Here is a 25,914-nt window from a genome sequence, read left to right as displayed (position 1 = left end):
ACAGTGATTTAAAGACTATGACATTTAGATACAGTTGATATTGCCATAAGTCCTCTAGTTCAACTTAAACCCTAAAGAATAATAGCCTTTTTTTGCTCATTGCCTGATTTTTGGTAGTTGTACCTCTGTGATCGCTCCTTGATTTCTTCACAACCTAAATATATTCAGCCCATCTGTTAGCCAATCAAACAGGACTATTGGCCAGATCTTTAAGGTCATTTTAAAGTCAGAATTCGATATGGGGTCATCAGGAAGATGGCGACCAGCAGGAAGGTAGGGAGGGAGAGAGTGTGAGAGAGTGGGGAACCCATAGAGGAGAGTGTAGATGTGTGGTGTGTGTGTGTGTATGAGCTAGGGACAGTTAGATTCTGCAGGTCCTCCAAGGGACTGCCAAACCGGGCAGTCTTAGACTGCGGAGACACGCACACAAAGCGGACACTTCTGGGCGGCCGGTGCGGGCACGCAGACCAAGCCATCTTGAGAAACAGAGCTGCTTGAGACTAGGATCCTGGTCTCAGACACAAACCAGGAACCTGCAGCCACTGGGGACAGAGAACTGCGACCACAGCTTCAGACCAACAGACAACAAGAATCCAGACTTCCCGGCAGCAGACTTCTGTGAGCCGAAGAGCCTATCCCCCTCCCTGCAGGCTCGTGAATAGCGCCATAGTAACTGATAGACACGCCCCTCGCTCAAGCTGCAGTGCCCCTACAGGAAATTGAGCTTGACAGCGCATGGGACACAGCTCCCCTACGGGGAATTTGAGCTTTGTGGGTCGAAGCTCCCCTATGGGGAATTTGAGCTTGAGAGTGCGCATGCAGACCACAGCGCTGCTGCTGGAATCTGAGAGACTGGAATCTGCTCCCCACAACACAATCAGGTGAACAAACCCGAAGCCCACGCAGGGCGGCAGTGCCACCTGACTTTGATTCACTTTGATTCTGGGCAAGCGCACACAGAAGTCAGTTTTCCGCAGCGCAGACACGCCACAGAGCTATTGTGGAACCCAGTCCCCCATGGTGACCGGGACCCAAATTCTCCTGGTAAGAGGCAGCACTGAGCACCACCGACTTGACTCCGTTTCTTACCGCGCGCGCCTGGGATCCCTGACTCACAGAGCATTCACAGTAAGAGCCAGTGACTCCAATTCTTGGTGCATGCACACACGGGGACCCTGATTCTCAGTGAGAAGCTGCACGAGGCAACAGAGACTCTGATACTCCATTCTTGGTGCAGACACAGGGAAACTCTGACTCCTGGCATGCGCTAGGGGACTCATTTTCGGCACACGCCAACAGTGTGGTGCAGACAGGGTCCCTGATTCTAGGTGCGCACATGAGACCACACTGAACCCTGGGAACACTGACCCTGGGCAAGCCTGGTTCCCACCAACCCACGGCAGCCACATGTCCTAGTGTCAGAGCACTTCAGTGAAACTCGGGTGGTGTGAAGTTCCCACAGCACATGGGCCAGGTCCACACAACTCGAAGTTTGAACCTTCTGGTGATAGTCAGAATGGGGAGATGACACAATCCCCAGAGGAAAGAAAATGAGGAATCGCCAAGAAAGGAAATTAGTGAAATTGAAGCATGCAACATGACCGAAAAAGAGTTCAGAGTAATGGTCGTGGAATTTATACATTGGGTGGATGAGAAAATCAACAACCTATGCAAGAATAAGGAAGAAATGAAAAGTGATATAGCTACAATCAAAAACACCATGGAAAGTTTCAACAGTAGACTAGAAGAAGCAGAGGACCGAATTAGTGAGTGAGAAGATCAGGTACAGAAACAAGCTCAATCTGAACAGCAATTGGAGAAAAAAATTAAAAAGCAGGAGGAAAGCCTAAGGGAGCTTTGGGACAACATGAAACGAAGTAACATACGTATAATAGGGCTGCCAGAAGGACAAGAAGAGCAGCAAGGATTAGAAAATCTATTTGAAGAAATAATGACAGAAAACTTCCCAGATATGGGGAAGAAAAAAGTTACACAAATACAGAGAGTCCCCAAGCAGGATCAACCCCAGAAGACGCACACCAAGACACGTCATAATTTCAATGGCAAATATCATCGACAAAGAGAGAATTTTAAAGGTAGCAAGAGAGAGACAGAGAGTTACCTACAAAGGAACCCCCATCAGATTATCAAATGATTTCTCAACAGAAACACATCAAGCTAGAAGGGAATGGAAGGAGGTATACAAAGCGTTGCAAAGCAAAGGAATGAATCCAAGAATACTCTATCCAGCAAGACTATCAATCAAAATTGAAGGGGAAATCAGGAGCTTCGCAGACAAAAAAAGGCTAAGGGAGTTTATCACCACCAAACCAGCAATGCAAGAAGTGCTAAAGGGAATACTGTAAAAATAAGAAATAAACAGGTAAGAAGGAACACAGACACAAAAATAGATATGATTACAAACAAATACCTTTCAGTAATAATTTTAAACGTAAACAGACTAAATGCTCCAATCAAAAGACATCGAGTGGCTGAATGGATAAGAAAACACAACCCATATATATGCTGTTTACAAGAGACCTACATCAGAACAAGAGACTCACACAGATTGAAAGTGAAGGGATGGAAAAAATATCTTTCAGGCAAATGGAAATGAAAAAAAAAGCTTGGATAGCAATACTTACATCTGACAAAATAAACCTCAAAGTAAATGCCATAACAAGAGATAAGGAAGGCCACTTCATAATACTAAAGGGATTGATACAACAAGAGGATATAACCCTGATAAACATATATGCACCCAATGCAGGAGCACACAAATACATAACAAAACTCCTGGAAGACATCAAGGGAGAGATCGACAACAATACAATCATAGTAGGAGACTTTAATACACCACTGACATCACTGGATAAATCCTCTAGACAAAAAATCAGCAAAGACACAGCAATCCTAAATAACTTGCTAGATCCGATGGACTTAACTGACATCTTCAGAACATTTCCCCCCAAAGCCACAGACTATACGTTCTTCTCAAGTGCACATGGGACATTTTCAAAAATAGAACACATATTGGGTCACAAGCAAAGTCTCCCCAAATTCAAGAAGATTGAAATCATACTAAGCATCTTCTCAGACCACAATGCCAAAAAATTAGAAATAAACTACAATAAAAACATTCCAAAAAATTCAAACACTTGGAAGCTGAATAGCATGCTATTAAATAATGACTGGGTTACCAAAGAGATCAAAGAAGAAATTAAAAGCATCTTGGAAACTAATGACAACAAAAACACAACAATCCAAAAATCTATGGGACACAATGAAAGCAGTCCTGAGAGGGAAGTTTATAGCTCTACAAGCCTACCTCAAAAAACAAGAAAAAATGGTAGTAAATCATCTTACTCTACAACTCAAAGAATTAGAAAGAGAGCAACAAGAAAAGCCCAGAGTGAACAGAAGGAAGGAGATAATAAAGATCAGAGCAGAAATAAATGATAGAGACAAAAAAAAAAACACAATACAAGAGATCAATGAAACCAAGAGCTGGTTCTTTGAAAGGATAAACAAGATTGATGAACCTCTAGTCAAGTTCACCAAGAAGCAGAGAGAGAGGACTCAAATAAACAAAATCAGAAATGAGAGTGGTAAAATAACAACAGACCCCACAGAAATACAAAGGATTGTTAAAAAATACTATGAACAACTCTATTCGAACAAACTAGACAACCTAGAGGAAATGGACTTATTCCTGGAAAAATACAACCTTCCAAACTCAATCGGAAAGATTCTAATAATCTCAATAGGCTGATAACTATGGAAGAAATTGAAGCAGTCATTAAAAAGCTCCCAGCAAACTAAAGCCCGGGACCAGACGGCTTCACAGGGGAGTCATACCAAACATTCAAGGAAGAACTAAAACCTATCCTCCTCAGACTATTTCAAAAAATTCAAGAGGAAGGAATACTTCCAGGCTCATTCTATGAAGCCAACATCACACTAATACCAAAACCAGATAAAGACAACACAATGAAAGAGAATTATAGGCCAATATCCCTCATGAACATTTTGTTGAAAATCCTCAACAAAATTCTAGCAAATCGGATCCAGCAGTACATCAGAAAGCTCATACACCATGACCAAGTAGGATTTATCCCAGGGATGCAAGGATGATACAATATCTGCAAATCTATCAATGTGATACATCACATAAACAAATTGAGAGATAAAAATCACATAATCATATCAATTGATGCAGAAAAAGCATTTGACAAAATCCAACACCACTTCTTGATCAAAACACTCAGCAAGGTGGGAATAGAAGGATCATACCTCAACATAATAAAAGCCATATATGAAAAACCCACAGCCAACATCATACTCAATGGACAAAAACTAAAACCATTTTCCCTAAGAACAGGAACAAGACAGGGATGCCCACTCTCACCACTCCTGTTCAACATAGTGCTGGAAGTACTAGCCATTGCGATCATACAAGAAGAAGAAATAAAACGCATCCAAATTGGAAAAGAAGAAGTAAAACTGTCTTTATTTGCAAATTACATGATATTGTACATAGAAAACCCTAAAGACTCCATCAAAAAATTATTAGACTTAATAAATGAATTTGGCAATGTTGCAGGATACAAAATTAATGCCAAGAAATCTATGGCATTTCTTTACACCAATAGTGAACTTATAGAAAGAGAGACTAAAAAAGCAATCCCATTTATCATCGCACCAAAAAAAAATAAGATACCTAGGAATAAACTTAACTAAGGAGGTAAAAGACCTATATGTAAAAAACTACAGGACACTGAAAAAAAAAGATAGAGGAAGACATAAATAGATGGAAGAGCATACCATGTTCATGGATTGGTAGAATCATCATCATCAAAATGTCCATACCACCCAAAGCAATCTATCTACAGATTCAATGCACTCCCCATTAAAATACCAACGGCATATTTCACAGACCTACAACGAACTTCCCAAAAATTCATCTGAAATAAAAAAAGACCCCAAATAGCCACAGCAATCATGAGAAAGAAGAACAAAGTAGGTGGGATCTCAATACCAGATATCAAGCTGTATTACAAAGCCACTGTTCTTAAAACAGCTTGGTACTGGCACAAGAATAGACATATAGATCAATGGAATAGAATAGAGAACCCAGAAATCGACCCAAACCACTATGCCCAATTAATATTTGACAAAGGAGGCATGAACATAAAATGGAGTCAAGACCGTCTCTTCAACAAATGGTGTTGGGGAAATTGGACTGATACATGCAAAAAAAAATGAAACTAGACCACCAACTTATACCATACACAAAAATAAACTCAAAATGGATAAAGGACTTAAACATAAGATGGGAAACCATAAAGATACTAGAGGAATCCACAGGCAGAAAAATCTCAGACATATGCCGAAGGAACTTCTTCACTGCTCCTAGGGCAATGGAAACTAAAGAGAAAATAAACAAATGGGACTACATCAAAACAAAAAGCTTTTGCACAGCAAAAGAAACCATCAACAAAACAACAAGAAAGCCCACTGCATGGGAGAACATATTTGCCACTGTCATCACCCATAAGGGTTTAATCTCCAACATTTACAGGGAACTCATACAACTTAACAAAAGGAAGATAAACAATCCAATCAAAAAATGGGCAATGGACCTAAATAGACACTTTTCGAAGGAGATAGAAGGAAGGCTAAGAGACATATGAAAACATGCTCAAAGTCACTAATTATCCAAGAGATGCAAATCAAAACAACAATGCAGTATCATCTCACACCCGTCAGAATGGCTATCATCAACAAATCAACAAACAACAAGTGTTGGCCAGGATGCAGAGAAAAATGAACTCTTTGCACTGCTGGTGGGAATGCAGACTGGTGCAGCCGCTGTGGAGAACAGTATGGAATTTCCTCAAAAAACTAAAAATGGAACTCCCATTTGACCCAGTGATCCCACTTCTAGGAAGATATCCCAAGAAACTAGAAACACCAATCAGAAAGGATATATGCACCCCTATGTTCATAGCAGCACAATTCACCATAGCTAAGTTTTGGAAACAGCCTAAGTGCCCATCAGCAGATGAGTGGATTAAAAACTGTGGTACATCTACACAACGGAATACTATGCTGCAGTAAAAAAAAAGGAGTTCTTACTATTTGCAACAGCATGGATAGAACTGGAGAGCATTATGCTACGTGAAATAAGCCAGTCAAGAGAAAGACAAATACCACATGATCTCACTCATTTGTGGAATATAATGAACAACATAAATTGATGAACAGGGACAGATCCAGAGGCAGAGAAGCATCGATCAGACTGCCAGACCTCAGAGGGAAGGTGGGGGAGGGTGGGGTAAAGGAGGAGAGATCAACCAAAGGACTTGTATGCATGAATATAAGCCTAACCAATGGACATGAACACCAGGGGGGTGAGGGCATGAGTGTGGGGGGGGGGGGGGTTGGGGGGTTAATGGAGGGATTAGGACACATATGTAATACCTCAATCAATAAAGAAATTTTAAAAAATAATAATAAAGTGAGAATTCATTTTCCTTTTAGGCATCTCCTTCTCTGATACCACTCCTTTTTTCATTTTTCATTTTATTTTACTTAACTGAGGGACCCTTATTTGAGACATTCACAGATCAGTTTACTAGGTGTATTGGTTAATAATGCAGATTTTTTTCAATAGATGGAGTTACACATATGTTGATATATATGCAATTTGATAAGTATGCTATTTTGTTGTACTGACAATCTTCAAAACTTCATATGTCAAATTTGCTGAAGGTGTTAACATCATAGATATTTTTACGCTCAAAAATGTCAAATTTTGTGCCAAAAAAAAGAGTATTTGCAGGAAGTTTTAGTTCATTATTTTGAAGAAAAAGTTATCGCATACTTCAGGAAGCTTATGGTGAACATGCTCCATCTCAAGATACTTGTGAACACTGGTTTAAACGCTTTAAAATGATGACTTCGATGTGAAAGACAAAGAACATACAGGTCAAACAAAAAAAGTTTGAAGACCAACAATTACAAGCATTATTGGATGAAGATGCGTGTCAAACTCAAAAACAACTTGCAGAAAGATTAAACGTTGCTCAGCAAACAATTTCTGATCATTTACAAGCAATGGGAAAGATTTTAAAGGAAGAAAAATGGGTGCCACATCAACTGAACAAAAGACAAATGGAAAACCGAAAAGTCATCAGTAAAATGTTGCTTCAATGGCACGAAAGAAAGTCTTTTTTTGCATCGAATTGTGACTGGCGATGAAAAGTGGATTTATTTTGAGAATCCCAAATGCACAAAATCATGGGTTGATCCGGGTCAACTGTGGGGAGCCGGCACAGCCAAGGCATACTCAGCCCCAGGGCACCTTATGTGCCACACCAGCTCAGCCAGGTTCAGTGAACCCGAGTGGGGGCGGTGGAGGATTAGAAAAGACAGACAAGAGAATGAAAGCTGGGACTCGGTGGGAAGCTGCTTCCCTGATGGGGACCCAGCAGCGAGGACGCCCACAAGCCTTGTCTTTTTTTTTTTTTTTATAGCAGATGCCTTGAGGCAAAGTAAGGGCCTGGTCAAGATGTTTACAACATTCTTGTGAATTTCAATCCTACTCAATTACATGCAGCTGATCAAGCTTTGTTTACTTGCAGCCTATATCACTTAGGCACCTGGGGCCACCTGTTCCTACCATAGGTTCAAGCTTACAACTATAGCTGTTGGCTATAATTGTGCTGGGAGGCTCTGCTATCCAAGCTGGGACCTGCACGTGGCAACGAGAGGACTGTGCCCTCTCATCAGTCCAAGGCTTGAACCTGTCCAAACACTGTAGCCATGCCCCAGTCAACCATCATCAACTGCAAGGCCAAATAACTTCAGAAAGAGGAAAATGCTCTGCGTTTGGTGGGATCAAGAAGGTGTGGTGTATTATAAGCTTCTAAAACCAGGTGAAACCATTAATACCGATCGCTATGGACAGCAAATAATCAATTTGAACCACACTTTGATCATGAAATGACCAGAATGTGCCAGAAGACAGGGCAAAGTAATTTTGCTTCATGATAACGCACCATCACACACTTCAAAACCAGTTAAAGACACATTAAAAGATCTTGCCTGGGAAGTATTAACCCACCCGCTGTATTCACCAGACCTTGCTCCTGCAGATTACCACTTGTTCTGATCGATGGCACACGCACTTTCTGAGTAGCATGAAGAAGTGGAAAATTGGGTCTCTGAATGGTTTGCCTCAAAACAAGGAAAGTTCTATTGGGACGTTATTCACAAATTACTGAAAGATGGGGGAAATGTGTAGCTAGCGATGGACATTACTTTGAATAAAGCACTTTCAATGTTTCTCTTGGAATTACCGTGTTTTCTTTTATTACAAAATCTGCCATTATTAACCGGTACACCTCGTAAGTAATGGAAACCGCAGCTGAATTAGCAGCCCTGATTCCCTTTTCTTTTACCTTCACCATTCATCCCAACTTACCCAGCTTTTCTCAGAGCTATGATGCAAATTTCTCACAACCATTAACTATACAAAGCCACTAAGGGAAGGTTGCTTGCAGCCTTATTACTCTGACCAAGATAGAGAAAAATCCACTTTTCTCTTGGTTCCATGGAGGAGACAAAGTTACAGTTTTACCAATTAGAATTAACTTTTATTTAGTGTCTTATGTATTACTCACTCCACACATGATAGTCCATTAATGTTCATAGTGAAGCAGATACTACCCTATTTTACAGATGAGAACATGAAGAATTGGAAAACAAAAGTATATCTCTCAAAGTCACACTGGCAGAGCCAGAAAATAAAGAACATGTAACTCTTCCTCCTCTTATCAGTGTAGGGTGAGGCCACACATGTGAAATCCTAGAGATAATCAAAAGGTCAGGTTTATATAGCATATGTTTCTTCTCATAAAGTAATTAAAGGTAATTTAGTTAATCAAAAGTACAAACTGACTTGGTTGAAAAGTCCTAAGGTACTTTTCCAGTGATTAATTCTGCCCTGATTCCTTTCCAATGATTAATTCTGTCTGTGTGGATAGTGGCAATGAAGGCCTGTCAAAGCTACTCAAACTTCTAGTCTCAGAAAGATTTTTACTGGCCCACAGCCAAGACTGGAAGGGCCTCAAACTCTCCATCCTTTCACTGAGTACAGACCTCGAGTCTTCCCCTCTGCATCTGCTGCTCTGAGGACTGGCACAAGGAATTGAACTCACAGCCTACATGGCCTTGATGAGAAGGTCAACAGGGCATCTTTTCTAAAAGGCTCACAGAAAGTTCAGTTCTAATGGCCAAATATCAGAAGCAAGTCTTGGATATCTACCAGTATGTTAAAGACCTATACTCACAGAACTAGGAATAGTCATTTGAGAAAGTACTTACAATGGGGATAGAAGAAAGTCAGAAGTTAATGACAAATGAAACTGGCCTCTTTGTCTAAAATGAAAGACAGCAAGCAGGCTGCATTAGAGCACTCTGATAGCCGGTGGCATGGAAACAATCACCAAAATGATAAACAGGGAATGTCTTAAGAAGGACTAATAAGAGTGAGACACAACCACAGGCTCAGGGGAGTATGAGGATAATGGCAGGGTCCCATGACAAGGTCTGAAGTCCACAGCAATAAACCAGAATCCCAGGTATGTAAACTGTAGTAAAAGGTGAAGACTTGATCACAAAAACCAAGGCAGGTAGGAGCCCTTGTATAATAATCATGGTAGAAAAGTTGTAACACCAACAGCAAGTTTGGATTCTTCCTGAGTTATAAATACTTAAATTATTCCTGACAAAGTACAGAACCAATCCCAGTGCCTGGGGAATTAATTCTACATGGGAATATTCAGGCAAAGCAAAGCCCTAGCCTCTAGATCAGTGGTTCTCAACCTTCCTAATGCCGCTACCCTTTAATACAGTTCTTCATGTTGTGCTGACCCCCAACCATAAAATTATTTCCGTTGCTACTTCATAACTGTAATTTTGCTACTGTTAATAACTCGTAATGTAAATATCTGTGTTTTCCGATGGTCTTAGGCGACCCTGCTAGCGGTTCTCAACCTGCGACCCACAGGTTGAGAACCGCTGCTGTAGAGCCTAAGACCATCAGAAAACACAGATATTTACATTATGATTCATTAACAGTAGCAAAATTACAGTTATGAAGTAGCAACGAAAATAATTTTATGGTTGGGGGGTCACCACAACATGAGGAACTGTATTAAAGGGTCGCGGCATTAGAAAGGTTGAGAACCACTGCTTTAGATGCTATTTCAAAGACTATGTATTCCTTTAATTAGGCATCAGCAAATTTTGTCCATGAAGTGCCAAATAATAAACACCTTTGGGTTTGGGGGCCATTCAGTGCATTCCTGGGCAACTATTCAACTCTGCCATTGTAGGGTGAAACAGCCACATATAATACATTACAAATTGAGCAGCCCCATACTCCAAAATAAGACTTACATATGGATGTTGAAATTTACATAATTTTCATGCCATACAACATTATTCTTTTTTTTTGAGTTCCTCCCTCCCCTACCTCCTGAATAATTTGAAAAGGTAAAAACCATCCTCAGCTTATAGACATACCTAACTAAACAGGTAGCAGCTTGGTTTGGCTGCAGCCCATAGGTCACCAATCTTTGCAATTAGATGACATAGTGCCTTAGAGTTTCTTGTGCAAAGGCTCTCTCCAGATCCCCAATCATTTGTAAAACAGGTAGCAGTGACCACTCCTCAGCTGAATGAATGGCCATGTCCTTGACACATTTCTTCCTCACGTTTTTATTAATAGGAGGTGCATGTTAAGAAGAGTAATGTCCACACCACTTTTTCATGATTCTTTAATCTTCATTTCAAAATTCTGTATAGTAACATACAGGATGGCAATGTATATATTTATGCAAAGACATATGTATACAATCATTTTCTTCTAGGTTACTAGCTCTTTCCCACTCTCAAGTTATTCTATAATTTATTGTTATCCCTCTCCTGGCATGATCTTCAATGATGCCACAGTATGAATCTATATTATCAAAGGTGCAGTCATATTTTCCAGGAAATAAAGGAGAATTTTCCCTTTATACTTGCTCATCTGTTATTGTTACTCTCATAAAAGTAGCCCAGCATTCAAAGGAAATCACCTTAGTTTGAAATCACTTGTTGAGCTGATGAAATCCAGTGATAAAGCCAATGGGGTTGGGGGAACAAATCTAAAACAACTTTTAACAATGGAAACTTTAAAAATTTCCCTAATGTTTCTGCATAAATAAAAAAGGTTTTGTTTTTTTCTTTCTTTTCTATTTTAAAACTGTCTTCCTGAGTATTACAGTAACACCTGTTTTCTCATTTCAAGCCTATCCTCTCCATCCTCATACTCTTTTGGATACATCTAAGTCAATGCTTTAAAGAAGCTTTGGGATTCTACTCTATGTAGTTATTCTTTGCTACTGTAATCTCTTCCTTTAATAAAGTATGAAAATATTCAAGCACACATATCATAAGCCCTACCTAGAAATATCCTTTTTTCAACATAAGAATTAAAAACTAAATTTGGAAAGTCAGAGGTGGGACAGAAAAAAAGTAACCCTCTACACAAGGACTGCAAAATAAAAAAAAGGATTGAAACAAGAAGTGTCCCAAGATAAAAGAATTTCCTTGTTTGAAAGTTTTGTTAGGTTCATGTTTAATTATTCAAACTAATGAAGGTCAGGCGTCATGCAAAAATGAATAAACCAAAACCACTGAATGTCCAATAGGAGTTTCCAAAGTCTGAGGGTTGATGTCTTCTTTAAAATAATTTCATGATCTCACCACAACAAAATGCATGCTTATACATTCATTCTACTTATAAACAATTGGCAGAAATCATCTCTAAAACTACATATAAAGCTACCATTCTACTACATTCTAAACTCAACAGTAGCTAAAATAAAATGGGTAATTAAGTGAACAGATGCACCATTATGCACAGATGCAACATAATGAAAATCATAACTGATAGCTACCACTTATTGGGCACTAACCATGTGTCAAGCACTGTGATGTGATTTTAATGTAATCTTCATTTAATTCACTCAAAATCCATTGAGGAAGTATTATCTTTTTCTATTTTACAAATGATAACATGTTTAGCTTGCAATGGAACTTAAGGGTTTTGAAGCCCTATGTTCTCTTGTGCAGAGGTAGAAACTGGATTCCAGAAGGCTGTCCTTGCTGCCATGGGTCACATCTCATCAACAAAGTGCGGTTAGCAGAGTCCTAGTCTTGAGAGTTCACTTCCTTCCTGGCATTAGCTTCTCTCCACTATGTGTAGATCCACAGTTGGGCTCTGCATCATGGCCATCTGTTTTAGAGACTGGAGCCTAGTAAATGCAAAATGTTCTTACTTCATGCATCAAATGTTTCTTGTACACTTAACTATTGCCAAGCACAGTTCTAAGAACTGTGGAGGGAGCAGGGCACAAAATCCTGGCAAACTTTGCATAATGCTGCCCTGGTTAATGTTTCCTGGGTAGAACACCTCTAGGCTTTTTATACTCAAACTTCAGAGAAAATATCTGTTTCAATAAAACATATTTAGAATTAAAAAAAGAATTTTTTTAAAACTCAAATACCAGGTTTTTTTTATAAAACATTGTGCATGAAAATCTCAAGTCATACTGTGAAAGCATTTGTTAGACATCAAAATCACATGCCAATATTTAGAGAATCATGTTGTCAACACAGAGGTTGTGACTGAGGTGTCTTTTGCTCTGAGAAGTGACATGCTCCTGAATACAAAGCAACTGTTAACATCTGTATTACCCATTTAGAGATCAGAAAGGGATTTTTTCATGCATTTTACATTCTTATATGACAGTTTTTTACTTACATATAAATGTTTTAGTTTTATGTTGGGAAATTGGGTCTTGGGTTGAAATCACATTTCCCCTATACTGGTAATAGGAATAGGTTCCCAGTTAACATTTTCACATAGAACACATGATTTTTGGAATGGATTATAGACATCAAGAGGGAGATACTTGTAGACAGAAATCTGCTCTGGTGGGAAGGAAGATGGATATAAACAACATGATTAATGAATATATTACATAATATGTTAGACTGTGGTAAGTATTAAAAAGAATAGTTAAGCCAGGAGTACAATGGGGAGCATATATGTGTGGCAGGGACAAATGTAAATTTGGATAGGATTTTTATGAAAGGTTTCAGTGAGAAAGTGATAACTGAGTAAAAACCTGAGAAAAGTGAGGAAACCAACTAGAGGCAATTGTTAATGAAGAACATTTCAGGCAGAGGAAGAAGTATAAAGACTATTCCTGGAGAATTTCAAGGACATCAAGTGGGACATCAAGTTTGAACTTAGCTGGAGGAATATAAGCAAGGGGGAGAGTGGAAGATATATAATAACTTCAGAGAAACAAAGGGTGAGGGTAAGGGCAGAGCACATGCCGAGGAGGCAGAAACAGTGGAAAACAACAGTTCTTTTTCTGGTATTTAACCACTGTCAGTACCCCAAGGTATTTTCCTTTTCTTTCTACTTTACCTAAGATAGCAGCCTTACACATAAATCTTTCCCCACCTGCTTTCTTGAGAACTCTGGGAAAGCCCTGTTTCATGGTCACAGTTATTATAGCAACTAATCATGCCCCATGGTACGAAGTTCCATTTGTTTGCCTTTTTATTCCTAACCTCACATCTAGTACAAAATGACACACACAAAATGTGCCCACCTCTGCCGAGGGGCCTGCCTAACATGATTCACTGAAATGTGTGGACAAAAAGAATTCTGGAACCTCCCTTCCGTAGAAGTGCTTAAGAATGGAATCCCTCTGAAAGGACAGGTGTCCCACCCAAAAGATAGAAGCTAAGTGGACTTTGATGAGTCCTCTTTAACACAGTGGTTGTATTATTTCCCTGAGGGATAAATTACTTAATGATTTTAAAGGGATTTTATTTTCTTCACAAGGTAGTAATGTGCTACATAAATCATATATTGATTGCTATCAAGTTGAATGTTGCTCAAAACTCTGTACCTCCTAACTAGGTAGTTGTGTTTTTTTTGTTTTTTAATAGCAGAGGGCTGCTGTCATGAAATTTAATTTGATCCTGAAATGCTTAACAAAGACCAAGACATGCGGGAAGTAGAGGTCAGACCCAGACACTGGGCTGGGAGAAAGAATGATGATACAGATTCTGGTGACAGCTCTGAGCTAACCCAGAGGCAGATGAGGAGAAAGACACAGAAACTTTGAAGGTGAAAAGGATGATAAATCAAAGAGGGTGTTCTGAAGAAAAGAAAAGGTTTTAAAATAGCATTTCCCAGGAAAATGGTAGATTGAGTCATCTTTTTTAATGATACCAGATGTTTCTTCCTACTTAAGAGCAGCTTGGGTTTCAAGAAAGGAAAATTCAAACAATTTAAACAAGAAGAGGCAGGAAAAGCAGGGAGCAAATTGGAAACCTAGCCTGGAAAAGAATCAAACATCACCGAATGCCCAATGACTTATTACAACAATAAAAGAAAACAGAAGTGATAAGTGTTATTGGGAAAATAAATTTCATCATATCTTCTCATCATTATATGTATTTTTTCTTAACATGTAGAATCAAGATTTTAAAGAAACTAAAAGTTAAATATAAGATACATAACCTATTTCTTGTTTTTAATTAGAAAAATAGAAATTTCAATATGAGAAATAGATATAATGTTAACTTTTAAAGTAAAAATTTTAAACCAAAACGTTTTCCGATTGTGAATGGTATAAAACAGAAAACGTTCTTTGGGGAGAAAAATCAGTTCCGATTGGACCTGTGCCAAAAGCACTCATCACTACACAGGCTTGGCTGTGATTCTAATGTTGGCGTAGCTCTCAGTGGTTTGTGACACTAAGTCATGGATGGGCATGGAATACATCTTGCCGTTAGAATTACCATTCTCTTCTGATTGGGAGTAAGGAAAAGGAAAACCCCACTAACTGGAACACTTGTATCAGGAGGCATCCTTAAAAACAACTCATGTGTTTCAGAACTCCGTAGAGTTAGGAACTGTGGTAAAATAAGCTGTATACCTGGATATTTGGTAATCACAAGAGTGAGGCCACATGGTGCAGATACAGGTGCAATTATACATTTTACAGAAAAGGAAATTATCTTACTGACAAAGGATTTGAATAAGATAAACTATGTGTATGCTGTTAACCAGAAAAAGAAAGATATGCCAAAGAATATGCAGGTCAGCAAGTATCATTTCACTGTTTTGATGAAGGGGTCTCAGAAATGAAGAAGAAATGAAAGGCATGGAATGTGCAAAATTGAAGGACCTTCCAAAGACTCAGGCCAGATGGTATGTGTGCCTTTTGCTGCAGAAAACAGTACCATGAGGTTTGCTGGAGAAAATGGGCAATTTTGATACACTGGGAAATATGTCTGCACAGTCATTTTCTGACTATAGCCTGCCCTAGTATCCCCTCAGCTACGGATCCCTATAGCTCCCCTCTGATGTCTTAGCATTGGGACTAGCTTTATGTTCAAGAGCCTTGAATGAGAGGCAGTTATTCAGCCCCAACTTTAAAAGTAGTGGCGTTTTATTAAAATACATAAGAATTGAAAGAAAACATTGAAACGTAGGGTGTTATATAGGCCAAAGTGTGAATGAGATATTTATAGAATGAAGGACTCCTAGCTCTGACAGCTACTTTAGAGGTAAAAAAGCTTAATCCTTCTAAGATCATAAATATAGAAAACTGAGGTGCTAAAAAATTCAAGCAGCCAGCAAAATAAACTTCATGAATGTGTAATAAAGAATGATTTCCCTATATTTTAGTTCATCTAGATTCTAAGGCACAGTTAGTAATAAAACCCAGATCTTCAACACTTTTTCCATGAACACCCCAAACCTATGCCCCCCATTCCCAAAATCCAAAGTATCTTGGTTATAATTCCATTCTCAGGTGTACCATTAACTAACTATATGACTTAGATAAAAAGAATTTACCTCTACTTAAGGAGCATGTGTTACATAGTTCTTAAAAGTTAAGAAATCTATCCTCCAGTTGAAGTGTCCATCCCTGTTGTTATTATAGTAAACTGGCAGCCAATACTAAACTGTGAGCAAGAAATGCATATTAGTCTTCCTTAAAAATGATCAATTAGCAATAGATTATTTTCTCCTGTAATCCAAAAGTTGCCAATGATCTCTCAGAACCCATTATTTGCAGATGATGAAAAGAATAAGTTACTATTGTCTTTGTTCATTTCTGAAATAGAAGCAGAAAAAGTTTGACCTCATAGTAATATATATTTAGTCCACTCACTGGGTAACTATGATCACTTCTCACAGGCCCAGCAGAGGAGCCAGGGAGCTGATGGGGCAGGCCCACAGCTGGTTTCACATCTAAAACTTTCTATGTCAATCAGTATAGAACCTTTGGGTTTACCTCTGGGGTTTCCTCTCATCTCAGAGGAAAGCCAATTGACTAAGATATAAAAGAACTTGTGTATCAGTGACTTGTTCATATTATCATCCCAATCTTGAGAATCTATAAACCACCAAATTAAATTATTAGAAATTATATTCACATATGTATTCCTTGACACTACACTGAACCAAGAAGTAAATGTCAGGAGAGTAAAATGTTTGTGTTATTTTTCAATTAATCCTAATATCCAACATATGAATAATTTTTAAATTGAAGACTACTTAATTATTTTCAGTAAACAGTATTCAGCTTTTCTCATTGAAAAGCTTTATTGTTTCTGTTTCATTGTGCATTTACTTGCTCTATTAAATTTTATGGAATTTTCTTGCCCGCCTAAATAAACTATCCATTTAACTATATTTTTATAATATATCTTTGCTATATTTTCATTAAACATTATAAAAAATGAGTTAATGTCCTATGATACTTAACTTAAATTAACCTTGATACGCATATTGATTTTTTCTCTTTAAATTCATAAGATTCCAGACAAAACTCTTGCCATGTATAACTACATATACACAACTAAAACTTGAAGTAAACTAAGTCACTTGAAAGAAACTTGGCAGTCAGATTTGGTGGATCTACTGTGTTGGCTCATTTTCCTCTAATTAGAAACACTCTGGGAAAATCCTTAGGGGGGAAATTACTATGGATGACAAGAAGTGATTCTGCTTTGGCTATCCAGACCTTGTCTGCTCAATTAATTATAACCACGCTGGGGAAAGCGTGACTCCTGAGGCAATTAACATACTCTTTGGACAAAAAGAGTAAAGAAATCAGCAAAACTATGGTGACTGGGTGACCTAAAACAGAGGTACTAGCTTATTATTAAACATTTTTCTGAAAATAAAATGTAATAAGGGGAGAGGAAATAGTTCTGATTTATAGATAGTTGTAGATCAAATTGTTATACCATCAAAAGAAGATGTCTAACAGTGGGTGGTGAAGGTTTTTGGGGGGTGGGAGAAGGCAATGGGGGAAGAAAAAGGGACATATGTAATACTTTCAACAATAAAGATCTAGTTTTAAAAAGAAGATGATGTCTGAAATATTCTATCAGAAAAATAGTATTTTAAATAACAGAAGGCTGTTGAGGAAGGCAATATAAGGGACTTAGAGTTTGTCTACTCTCAAAGGAAGACACAATTCCTCCATTTCAGCCCACTTTAAAAGCAGGTAAGATCAAGAGATGAAATCTTCTAGAAGCTGATCCTGACTCCATCACTTACTAGCTATGTATCTTTGAGAAAGCTATTTAATCATCTTTCCTCAGATTCCTCATCTATAAAACAATGATAGCATTACTACTTATCTTTAAGGGCTGAGATTGAGTGAGATAATCTATGCAAGGCATTTTTTATAATGATGTCTGGCGGGTAGTAAGCTCTATAAAAAGTATTGGCTACATTTAGTGCTCTTATTTCTGAAAAGTTTTTACATAGTCCAACTCATCTCTTGCTCCTTCCTCCCCATCACTCACCGACCATTTCATTCATGTAGGTATCCTCTCTGCCCCCAGGTCCCATGCACTTTACTTTTCTGTCTCCAGGTGTATTTGTACCCTAGAATTGCCATGACAAATTACCACAAACTAGGTGGCTTAAAACAACGAAGAGTTACTGTCTCATGGTACTGGAGATTGGAGACCGGAAGTCTGAAATCAAGGTTTCAGCAGACTTGGTACTTTCTGGAGGACATGTCGGAGAATCTGCTCCATGCCTCTCTCCCGGCTTCTGACAGTTGCTATACTCCTTAGCATCCTATGGCTTGTGATGCATCACTCCAATCTCTGCCTCCTTCATCACATAGCATTCTCTCCCTGTTTGTGTCTGTGTCCAAATTTCTCTTTTCTTGTAAGGACACTAGTCATTGGATTAGGACCCACCCTAATCCAGCATTACTTTATTTAGCTTGATCATATCTATAAAATCCTATTTCCAATAAAGTCACATTAATAGTTACTAGTGGTTAGACTTGATATCTTTCTTGAGAACACAATTTAATGCATAACACTATTTTTCGCTCCAACAGGTTTTCATTCCTGTAATTCTCCCTTTTATCAGCATTCTGTATTTCTTGTCTTTCCATCCTTCATAACTTTTTTTATTTACTTTTTCATTAAAGTTATTAGGGTGACAATGGTCAACATGGACATATAAGTTTCAGATGTGGGTTCCTATGTTACAGATCTGTATATTGTACTGTGTGCCCACCACCCAAAGTCAAATCTTCTGTCACCATATATTAGGACCCCCTTCTTTCCCCATCCCCTTCCCACTGACAACCACCACACCATGTTCCCAAGTTTCAGTTTTATATCCCACATGAGTGAAATAAGTTAGCTTTTTCTAACTTATTTCACTTAGTATAATGCTCTCAAGGTCCACCCATGTTGTTGCAAATGGCTCTGTTTCATCCTTTCTTATGGCTCAGCAGTATTCCATTGTGTATATGTACCACATCTTCTTTATCCAGACCTCTATCACAGGGCACTTTGGTGGTTTCTATGTCTTGGCTAACTTATTTTTTAAAGCAACCCCATCTACTACAGCAATCATCTCTGCGTGTTGCCATGCATGAACTTAATGTATCTGGTATCTTAGTTCTGTCTGCCAAGCTAGACTTCGAGCTATTAAAAAGCAAGGATCTTAGGACACTTCTCATTTCCCTCATGGTACCTAGAACTCTTGTGGGCAGAGAGGGGACCTTTTATAAATATTACTGCTAAATATTTTACTTTGTTAGTTTAATAAATATAGCTATATGTATTGTTTGCTTCTGTTAATAAAATAATTTGGGGGATTAAGGTTGTATCTTAATTATGATCTTTACTAGACCAGCAAAATTAGCTTAAGAGCACTTTCATAAGCCATTTTAATAAAAAGCAAAGTCTTTGGTCCTTGTTCAAAAGAAACATTATCTAGTTGGGAAGATAAAAATAAAACAATTAAAGGGAAAGAGAGTTTTTATGTACTCTGGCATTGTCAGTAATTAGAAACTCATTATATAAATTCTGACACTGAACTAACAAGAAAATAAGGCAACACATCATAAGGAGCTAATATTATATGGGAACACTATAAGGACAAAGTAGAGAAAAAAAATCATTGTTTTAAACATAAAACTCCTTTTGGATATCTTGTGGATTTAGGGTGTGTATGCTAATTTCTTTTTGTTTCAGTTAGTTCACACAAAAAGATGTTAATTTCATTTTATTACTTCACAATTAAATAATATCTTATCATTTAGGGGTTTGGCAGTGTGTCTTTCTAACCCATTCAGAGTGAGTGACAGAAAGCTGCTTTACTCACATAAATATCATATAACATCACAGACCCTGCAAGGCCTTGACACAAAGTCATAACAACAGAACTTGAAAGCTCAGGAGCAGAAGAAACCTTCCTGACTGTTCCCTCTGAGGACTGCTCTGACTAAAGAATGTCAGCCCATATATTACAGCTGAAAGCTGTCCGTCTGATGTTTTAAACCAGTGGTACTAGTTCTGTTGGGCCACACAAGGTCAAGTTTAATTAATCTGTCTCCCTCAGGACAACCCTTCAAAGAACTAAAAGCAGTGATCAGTCTCACTGCATTTTCCTTCTCTGGAGCTTAAGCCATGTGACATGCCATCAAGACTCTCCCTTCTGCTCACACTCGCCTGTGTGCCCCACCTTGTCTATCACCCTGCTAAAGGGTGATGCCCAGAACTGAATCACTTTCAGGTGCCCACTGACAGCCACAGCATATTCTCAGCAATAAGGACCCAGAAGCATCTCATGCCTCTTCTTTGTCCCCACAGTGTGAGCTTCAGTCTTTACTGCAGAGAAACTGGCCTCCTTCCTAGACCACTTACAACTACAATCCTCACACTTTTCTATTTCCTTCATAATAAAATTGTAATTTAGCATAAGAGCACCACCATAATTAAAATTTCTGTCGGCCCTCTATTTTCAAACATCAATAAAATCCAACCCGTAGGAAGACAGAAGAGTACAGATGCAGGGAGGGAAAGAACATGCAACCATTTTTACATGTTCACTTTCATTACCAAATTTTTATTGTGCCCCCCCCCCCGCTCCCCATGATATGAGGCACCGTGAAGACAGTGGTTAACTAAAACCACACACTTTTTTTTTAAAGCAGACACACTCCCTGCCTTTACTGCATATTTAACATGAGGAAACTATTGAATATTTAAGATAAAGGTGTAAAATGACAGTATCCACCAGCAAGTAAATATATCATCAGTATGCACAAAGTAGGAGGCAGAGCCTGAAGAAAAGATATACCTTCTAGTTGAGTGGTTCTCAAACAGGGGTGATTTTTCTCATCCTAGGGGCATTTGGCCACATCTGGGGACTTTTTTTTGTCACAACTAGGAGGCAGAGAGCCACTACTGGCAACTAGTGGATAGAACCCATGGATGCTGCTAAACATCCTACAATGCACAAGACAACCACAGCCAACAAAGAATTCTCCAGCTCAAATGTCAATAGTTTTATAGATTATTTTAAAAAACAACAACAAACACTAGCTTTAGCCTGAAGATTATAATCAATGCCAGAAAACCTGGGCATGGCAGCTTCTACTCTCATTACTGCTGTACTCCTTTTCACTGGAAACTATCAGAAGAAAGGAAAGTATTTCTTCACCCCTGTGAGCAGGCAACCCATCCCTGTCCTGACCCAACAGGCTCCTGGAAGGCAGGATACAGAGTCCAAGAGGAACAGACTTTCCGGGACCTTGTCCTGATGCCACATCCTCCGTGAGTCCAGCACCTGTGTGCACCTCTGTTTTATATCACAGCTGCACACTGACGTGTTTATCTCTTATTAGGCTACACGCTCCTGCAGGGGAGGCCTTCTCTTACTCATCTTTGGATCCTTAGGGTCTGTAACTGTTTATGAAGGTAGCATATGAGGGTCAAATCATAATGAATGTTTTACTTTAATGTTCTGTTTGAAGCCTTAAGAATGCACGAAGGAGCATAAAAATGAGTTGTCATCTATACTCTTGCATCCCAGATTCTGGCATTATCATGTATCCCTAATAAAAAGTTAGGCTTGTTATTCTTTTCATGTAGAATTAAAACTAAATGAGATGTCTGTGTGAATTACCAAATTTCCTTCAGGAAAGCCTGATCTTTTACGTGATTGCCTAGTGCCATTTAAGGTAACTGCTATTTTTAGGTCACTGAATATATTTGTCTAATACCTGATTTGTGGCTTTTTTCATTGGAAGTCTTCCCTCTTTTTTTCAGTGGTTAATGTGCCTAAAAATGGTTTTTAATATTTGTTTGAATAGTCTCCTAACATTTTACTCCCACAATAGTCATAAAAAAAGGCTGTCATTTAAAAATACTTCCTTCTGTGTGCAAACATCTGGCCTATCCACTTAGTGTTTGAAATAAATAGGAATTATTTGACTCTGTTTTGGCATGAGATTGGGTGACAGCTTACAACCCCAGCTTCTATTCCCAAATGTGGTTGCTGTTCGTTACTGATCAGAATTCACTGATGAGAACTCAGGAGTTTAATTTAGTACAGCATACTCTTGCCTCCTAAAATTCATATTTAAGTGATCTCTTACATGATTGCCTAGTGCCATTTACTGTGTGGCACTACTTAACCACACAGTAAATGAAATCAGACACACTGAACATGGTTCTTGGTATTAGACATAGGGAAGGCAAGAAAAATGTAAAGTTTGGATTCTGAGGTTGTGACATCCTGAAATTAAAAACTGCTTAAAAACATGCTCTAATTGAGAGAGGAGGAGACAGAGAATCTACTGAGCATTGCTGAAGACACTTTGCAAGCAGGGGTTTGTTCAGGTTCACCAATGAAGCTAGCCCCTTGGCATCATTTCCAATGGTCTCTGTTTAATAGAATCTCATTGGAATAACACAGTTCAGGCAAGTTTTACTTAATTCACAGTGATCCATAAATGGGATGAACCCATTTGTGACAGAGACTGGTTAATGACCAAACCTATTTCCTCCTCTTCTGGGACTATCAGGTCTACATTTCTCAACCTACCCGTGGAGGAGGACTATCACCAGGTTTAGGCCAATGGAATGTGAGCTAAGACAATGTATGTCTCAAGCTGTGCGTCATGGTCTTCACCCCTCTGCTGGCTTAATGCAGAAAAGCAGTGTCACCTTGGAAGTCCATGTTAACAGGGGCAGAGCCAAAGGGCAAAAGGGGCCTGGATCTTCAAATCTCTGCTGGGAGGAGAGCTGCCAGATGACCATGAACACTCGTTTAGACTCCTTATGGAAGTCTTATAGAAATAAACTATCATGTCAAATTACTGAGATTAGGGGGTTTATTTGTAGCAGCTAACATGATCTTAACTAATGCACAATCTCTCTTATAAACATCATCTAGAGGGATTAAGGGGAAAGATATTTACAAAGGGATGCAGTAGACAATAGGGGATTTAGTTATTAATTCACTCTTCAACAAATACTAAGTTCCCACCATTTGTGTGTTGTTATTCTAGGAACCAGAGATAGAGAAATGAGCAAAACACACAGCATACCCCTCTGCATGAAGCTTCTATTCTAATGGAAGACAGACAAAGAAATGTAAGTGAAACATCTAGTATCTCAGAGAGTAAGTGATGCAATGAAAATATATTTTTAAACAAGAGAGTGACCCTGTGGAGGAGAGTGGCGGGTAGGAATATAACTGATCCTGACAGATCCATGCCTAGCCTATGGTTCAAGTGACAGGGAGGGCCACTGTTTCATACAGGGGAAAAAGCATAATTATGATCATCTTGATAGTGAAGCGAGGAGGTGGTGGTAAGTGCCTTGAAGTGCCATGGGTGGGCTAGACAAGCAGGAGTCTTGCAGGAACACTCCAAGAGTTTAGGATCCATCTCTCCATCTGGATCATCCCAGAATAAAATGCTCTATAGGATGTTTATACCTTTAATAACAAGGGGGAGAAAATATGTTTATATAGAATACAGATTTGCAAGCTAGAAAAGTGAAGAGAAACTGAGAACACTAAATCTTCTACCTCACATGTTTACCTTTCACTTTTTCCCATCCATAGGAAAGCTAAAAAGTATACATAGAACTGAAGGATAAAAATTTTCAAAGGAAAATATAATTATAATTCATAACTACATTAAAAATAATAGTACAGCAATGGCACCACATTAGTCAGTTTCTACTGATCATAAAAATTAATATTAGAAGCAAAAAAAGGGACTTAATATTCACGTACACTTTGCTTTAAGAAAACTGAATACATAATAAGTAAATCAGTATTTTAAAAAACAGAAAAGACAACTTAGTGATTTTCATGTTAAAAATGAAAGGACTGATTTCTCTAGAAGAGTAACTTTCATTAGTTGAAATACAAAATTAATTTTCAGTGGGTGTCTATCCCAACTGTATAAAAACTTGCCACCCTGCCCTTGCACCGGGGAGGCTGGAGAGGAACGGCCCACGGAACTACCACCGCCCTTCGCGCCGTCTTCGCTGACATCATGCTCCAGTTCCTGGTTGGATTTACTTTTGGCAACCTGGTTGGAATGTATCTGGCTCAAAATTATGACATGCCAAACCTGGCTAAAAAACTTGAAGAAATTAAAAAGGACATGGATGCCAAAAGGAAACCCCCTAGTTCATGAGGCCAACTCCAGCACTGGCTCCAGGAAATCCTGACTCTGCTCTTCTCCAGGGCCTCCTTTACATCTGAACCAAAGCTTCTGTCTTCTGTCCAGTCTCAGCCTTTGCTTCGAGCACAAATGGGGCCACAAGTTAAGAACTGTGCTTACTTTCCCAAGATCCTCACCTCTTCCCTTCCTCCTAGCAGCTTGGGAGGTCCTAAGACTGGAATTATGGTGCTAGATTAGTAAACATGACCTTTAATTAGTAGTCTCTCCCTTATTCTTTGGAATTTTTTACTGCCTTTTATAAAGAAAAATTAATGAGTTTTGTATAGCTGATCAGATATAAATAATGCTGACTTCACAAGTTAGCAATTATAATGGGCGTTTAAACATTTGGTACTAAATTATGTTATTTCAAGGTCACTAAAATTAAAATCTAGAAGCTAGTTTCTGATGAATTATTCATTTATTTTATACTGTTCTCAGTATAACTGACATATATAACTCCATAGTTGCTAATTTAACCAGTAAATCAATTTGCTACTCATCAACTGAGAAACTACATTCTGAGAACTCCATCAGGAATTGTGGAATTAAAAAATAATGGCCTTTGTTCTCAGTAGACCTCATAGTTCAGTATGCATGTTTTTCCTTAATGATGCATTTGATCTGGCTCTTTTTCCTCAAAAGAATCATACTTATTTTAAGGGATTATAGGTGCATTTGACATTACATGATGGATAAATGACAAGTTGTCGATAAAGGAAATTTTACGCCTTTTCACATTAAAAGAAATGTATCAACATTATAACTTTACTAGAGGCCCGGTGCACGAAATTCGTGCACTGGGGGGGGGGGTTGTCCCTCAGCCCAAGCTGCACTCTCTCCAATCTGGGACCCCTCGGGGGATGTCCAACTGCCTGTTTAGGCCCGATCCCCTAAACAGGCAGTCGGACACCCCTTTCACAATCAGGGACTGCTGGCTCCCAACTGCTCGCCTGCCTGCTTGATTGCCCCTAACCGTTTCTGCCTGCCACCCTGATCACCCCCTAACCACTCCCCTGTCAGCCTGATCGATGCCTAACTGTTCCCCTGCCGGCCCGATCATCCCCAACTGCCCTCCCCTGACAGCCCGGTCACCCCCAAATGCCCTCCCCTACATATTCCCTCTTTATTAGATAGGGTTTTTTCTTTAACATATTGGACAGTGTACCTGCCGTGGTCTTGACAAACCCATAAAAATGTAAACCCAAACTAAAAGTGTCATAAAATAAACTCCTTAAACAGGAATTTCATGAGACCTTGGAAAGATGATATGTGGTTGTTTCTTCATTTCTTCCTTCTGTTTCTTTTTCTTGATGTTTCATCTTTTGTCCTTTCTTTCTTTTCTCATTTTATTCCTTTTCTGTCCTCTCTTTCTCTTAACTTTTCCGTTGGTAGAATCGTCAGTACTTGAATCTGTCTTGCTTCCAGAAGATGAAGAAGAGGGAAACACACTGTCATCTGAAGAAAAAGATGATCTATGATGGGATCGGTGGTGTTTCTGGTTTTGCTCTTTTCCCGGTTTGTTTGTCATTTCTGCCGCCCGGCATCTTCAGGACTTGTGCATGGGCACTTCTTATTCATGTCTACAAAACCTCCCTGCCTTGGTGAAAACTGTAGGGGAAAAGGCCTTCCTGGGTGGGCTCAAGCCCTGCCCAAGGTGCTGAAGAACCAGGGCGGGGAGCACCCGCCACCACCCTTGCAGAGCCAACCTCCAGACCTCCCAGTACTCTCCAGTAATGTAACTGCAATG

The 25,914-nt window shown here is 38.9% G+C and overlaps 1 protein-coding gene and 1 pseudogene across 2 annotated transcripts in view; both read left to right on the top strand.

The window, feature by feature from the left end:
- LOC308246165 (ferritin light chain-like) overlaps nt 1-25,914 on the top strand; it is a 1,002,102-nt pseudogene that overhangs the window by 945,161 nt on the left and 31,027 nt on the right. The gene's annotated exons all lie outside the window — the stretch shown is intronic.
- On the top strand, nt 23,942-24,284 carry LOC308246369 (short transmembrane mitochondrial protein 1-like). The gene has a single exon (XM_080664560.1). The coding sequence runs from the start codon at nt 23,994-23,996 to the stop codon at nt 24,135-24,137; it is 144 nt and encodes a 47-aa protein (XP_080520686.1). The 5' UTR covers nt 23,942-23,993; the 3' UTR covers nt 24,138-24,284.

Source organism: Plecotus auritus, assembly GCF_963455305.1.
Source record: "Plecotus auritus genome assembly, chromosome: 4".
In the NCBI taxonomy this organism is placed as follows: Eukaryota; Metazoa; Chordata; class Mammalia; order Chiroptera; family Vespertilionidae; genus Plecotus; species Plecotus auritus.
The sequence above is the reverse complement of the archived record's forward strand: the minus strand, read 5'-3'. Positions and strand labels throughout refer to the sequence as shown.

Excerpts from the sequence above, each read along its gene's own strand:
- LOC308246369 (XM_080664560.1), top strand. The coding sequence starts at position 23,994 with ATGCTCCAGTTCCTGGTTGGATTTACTTTTGGCAACCTGGTTGGAATG.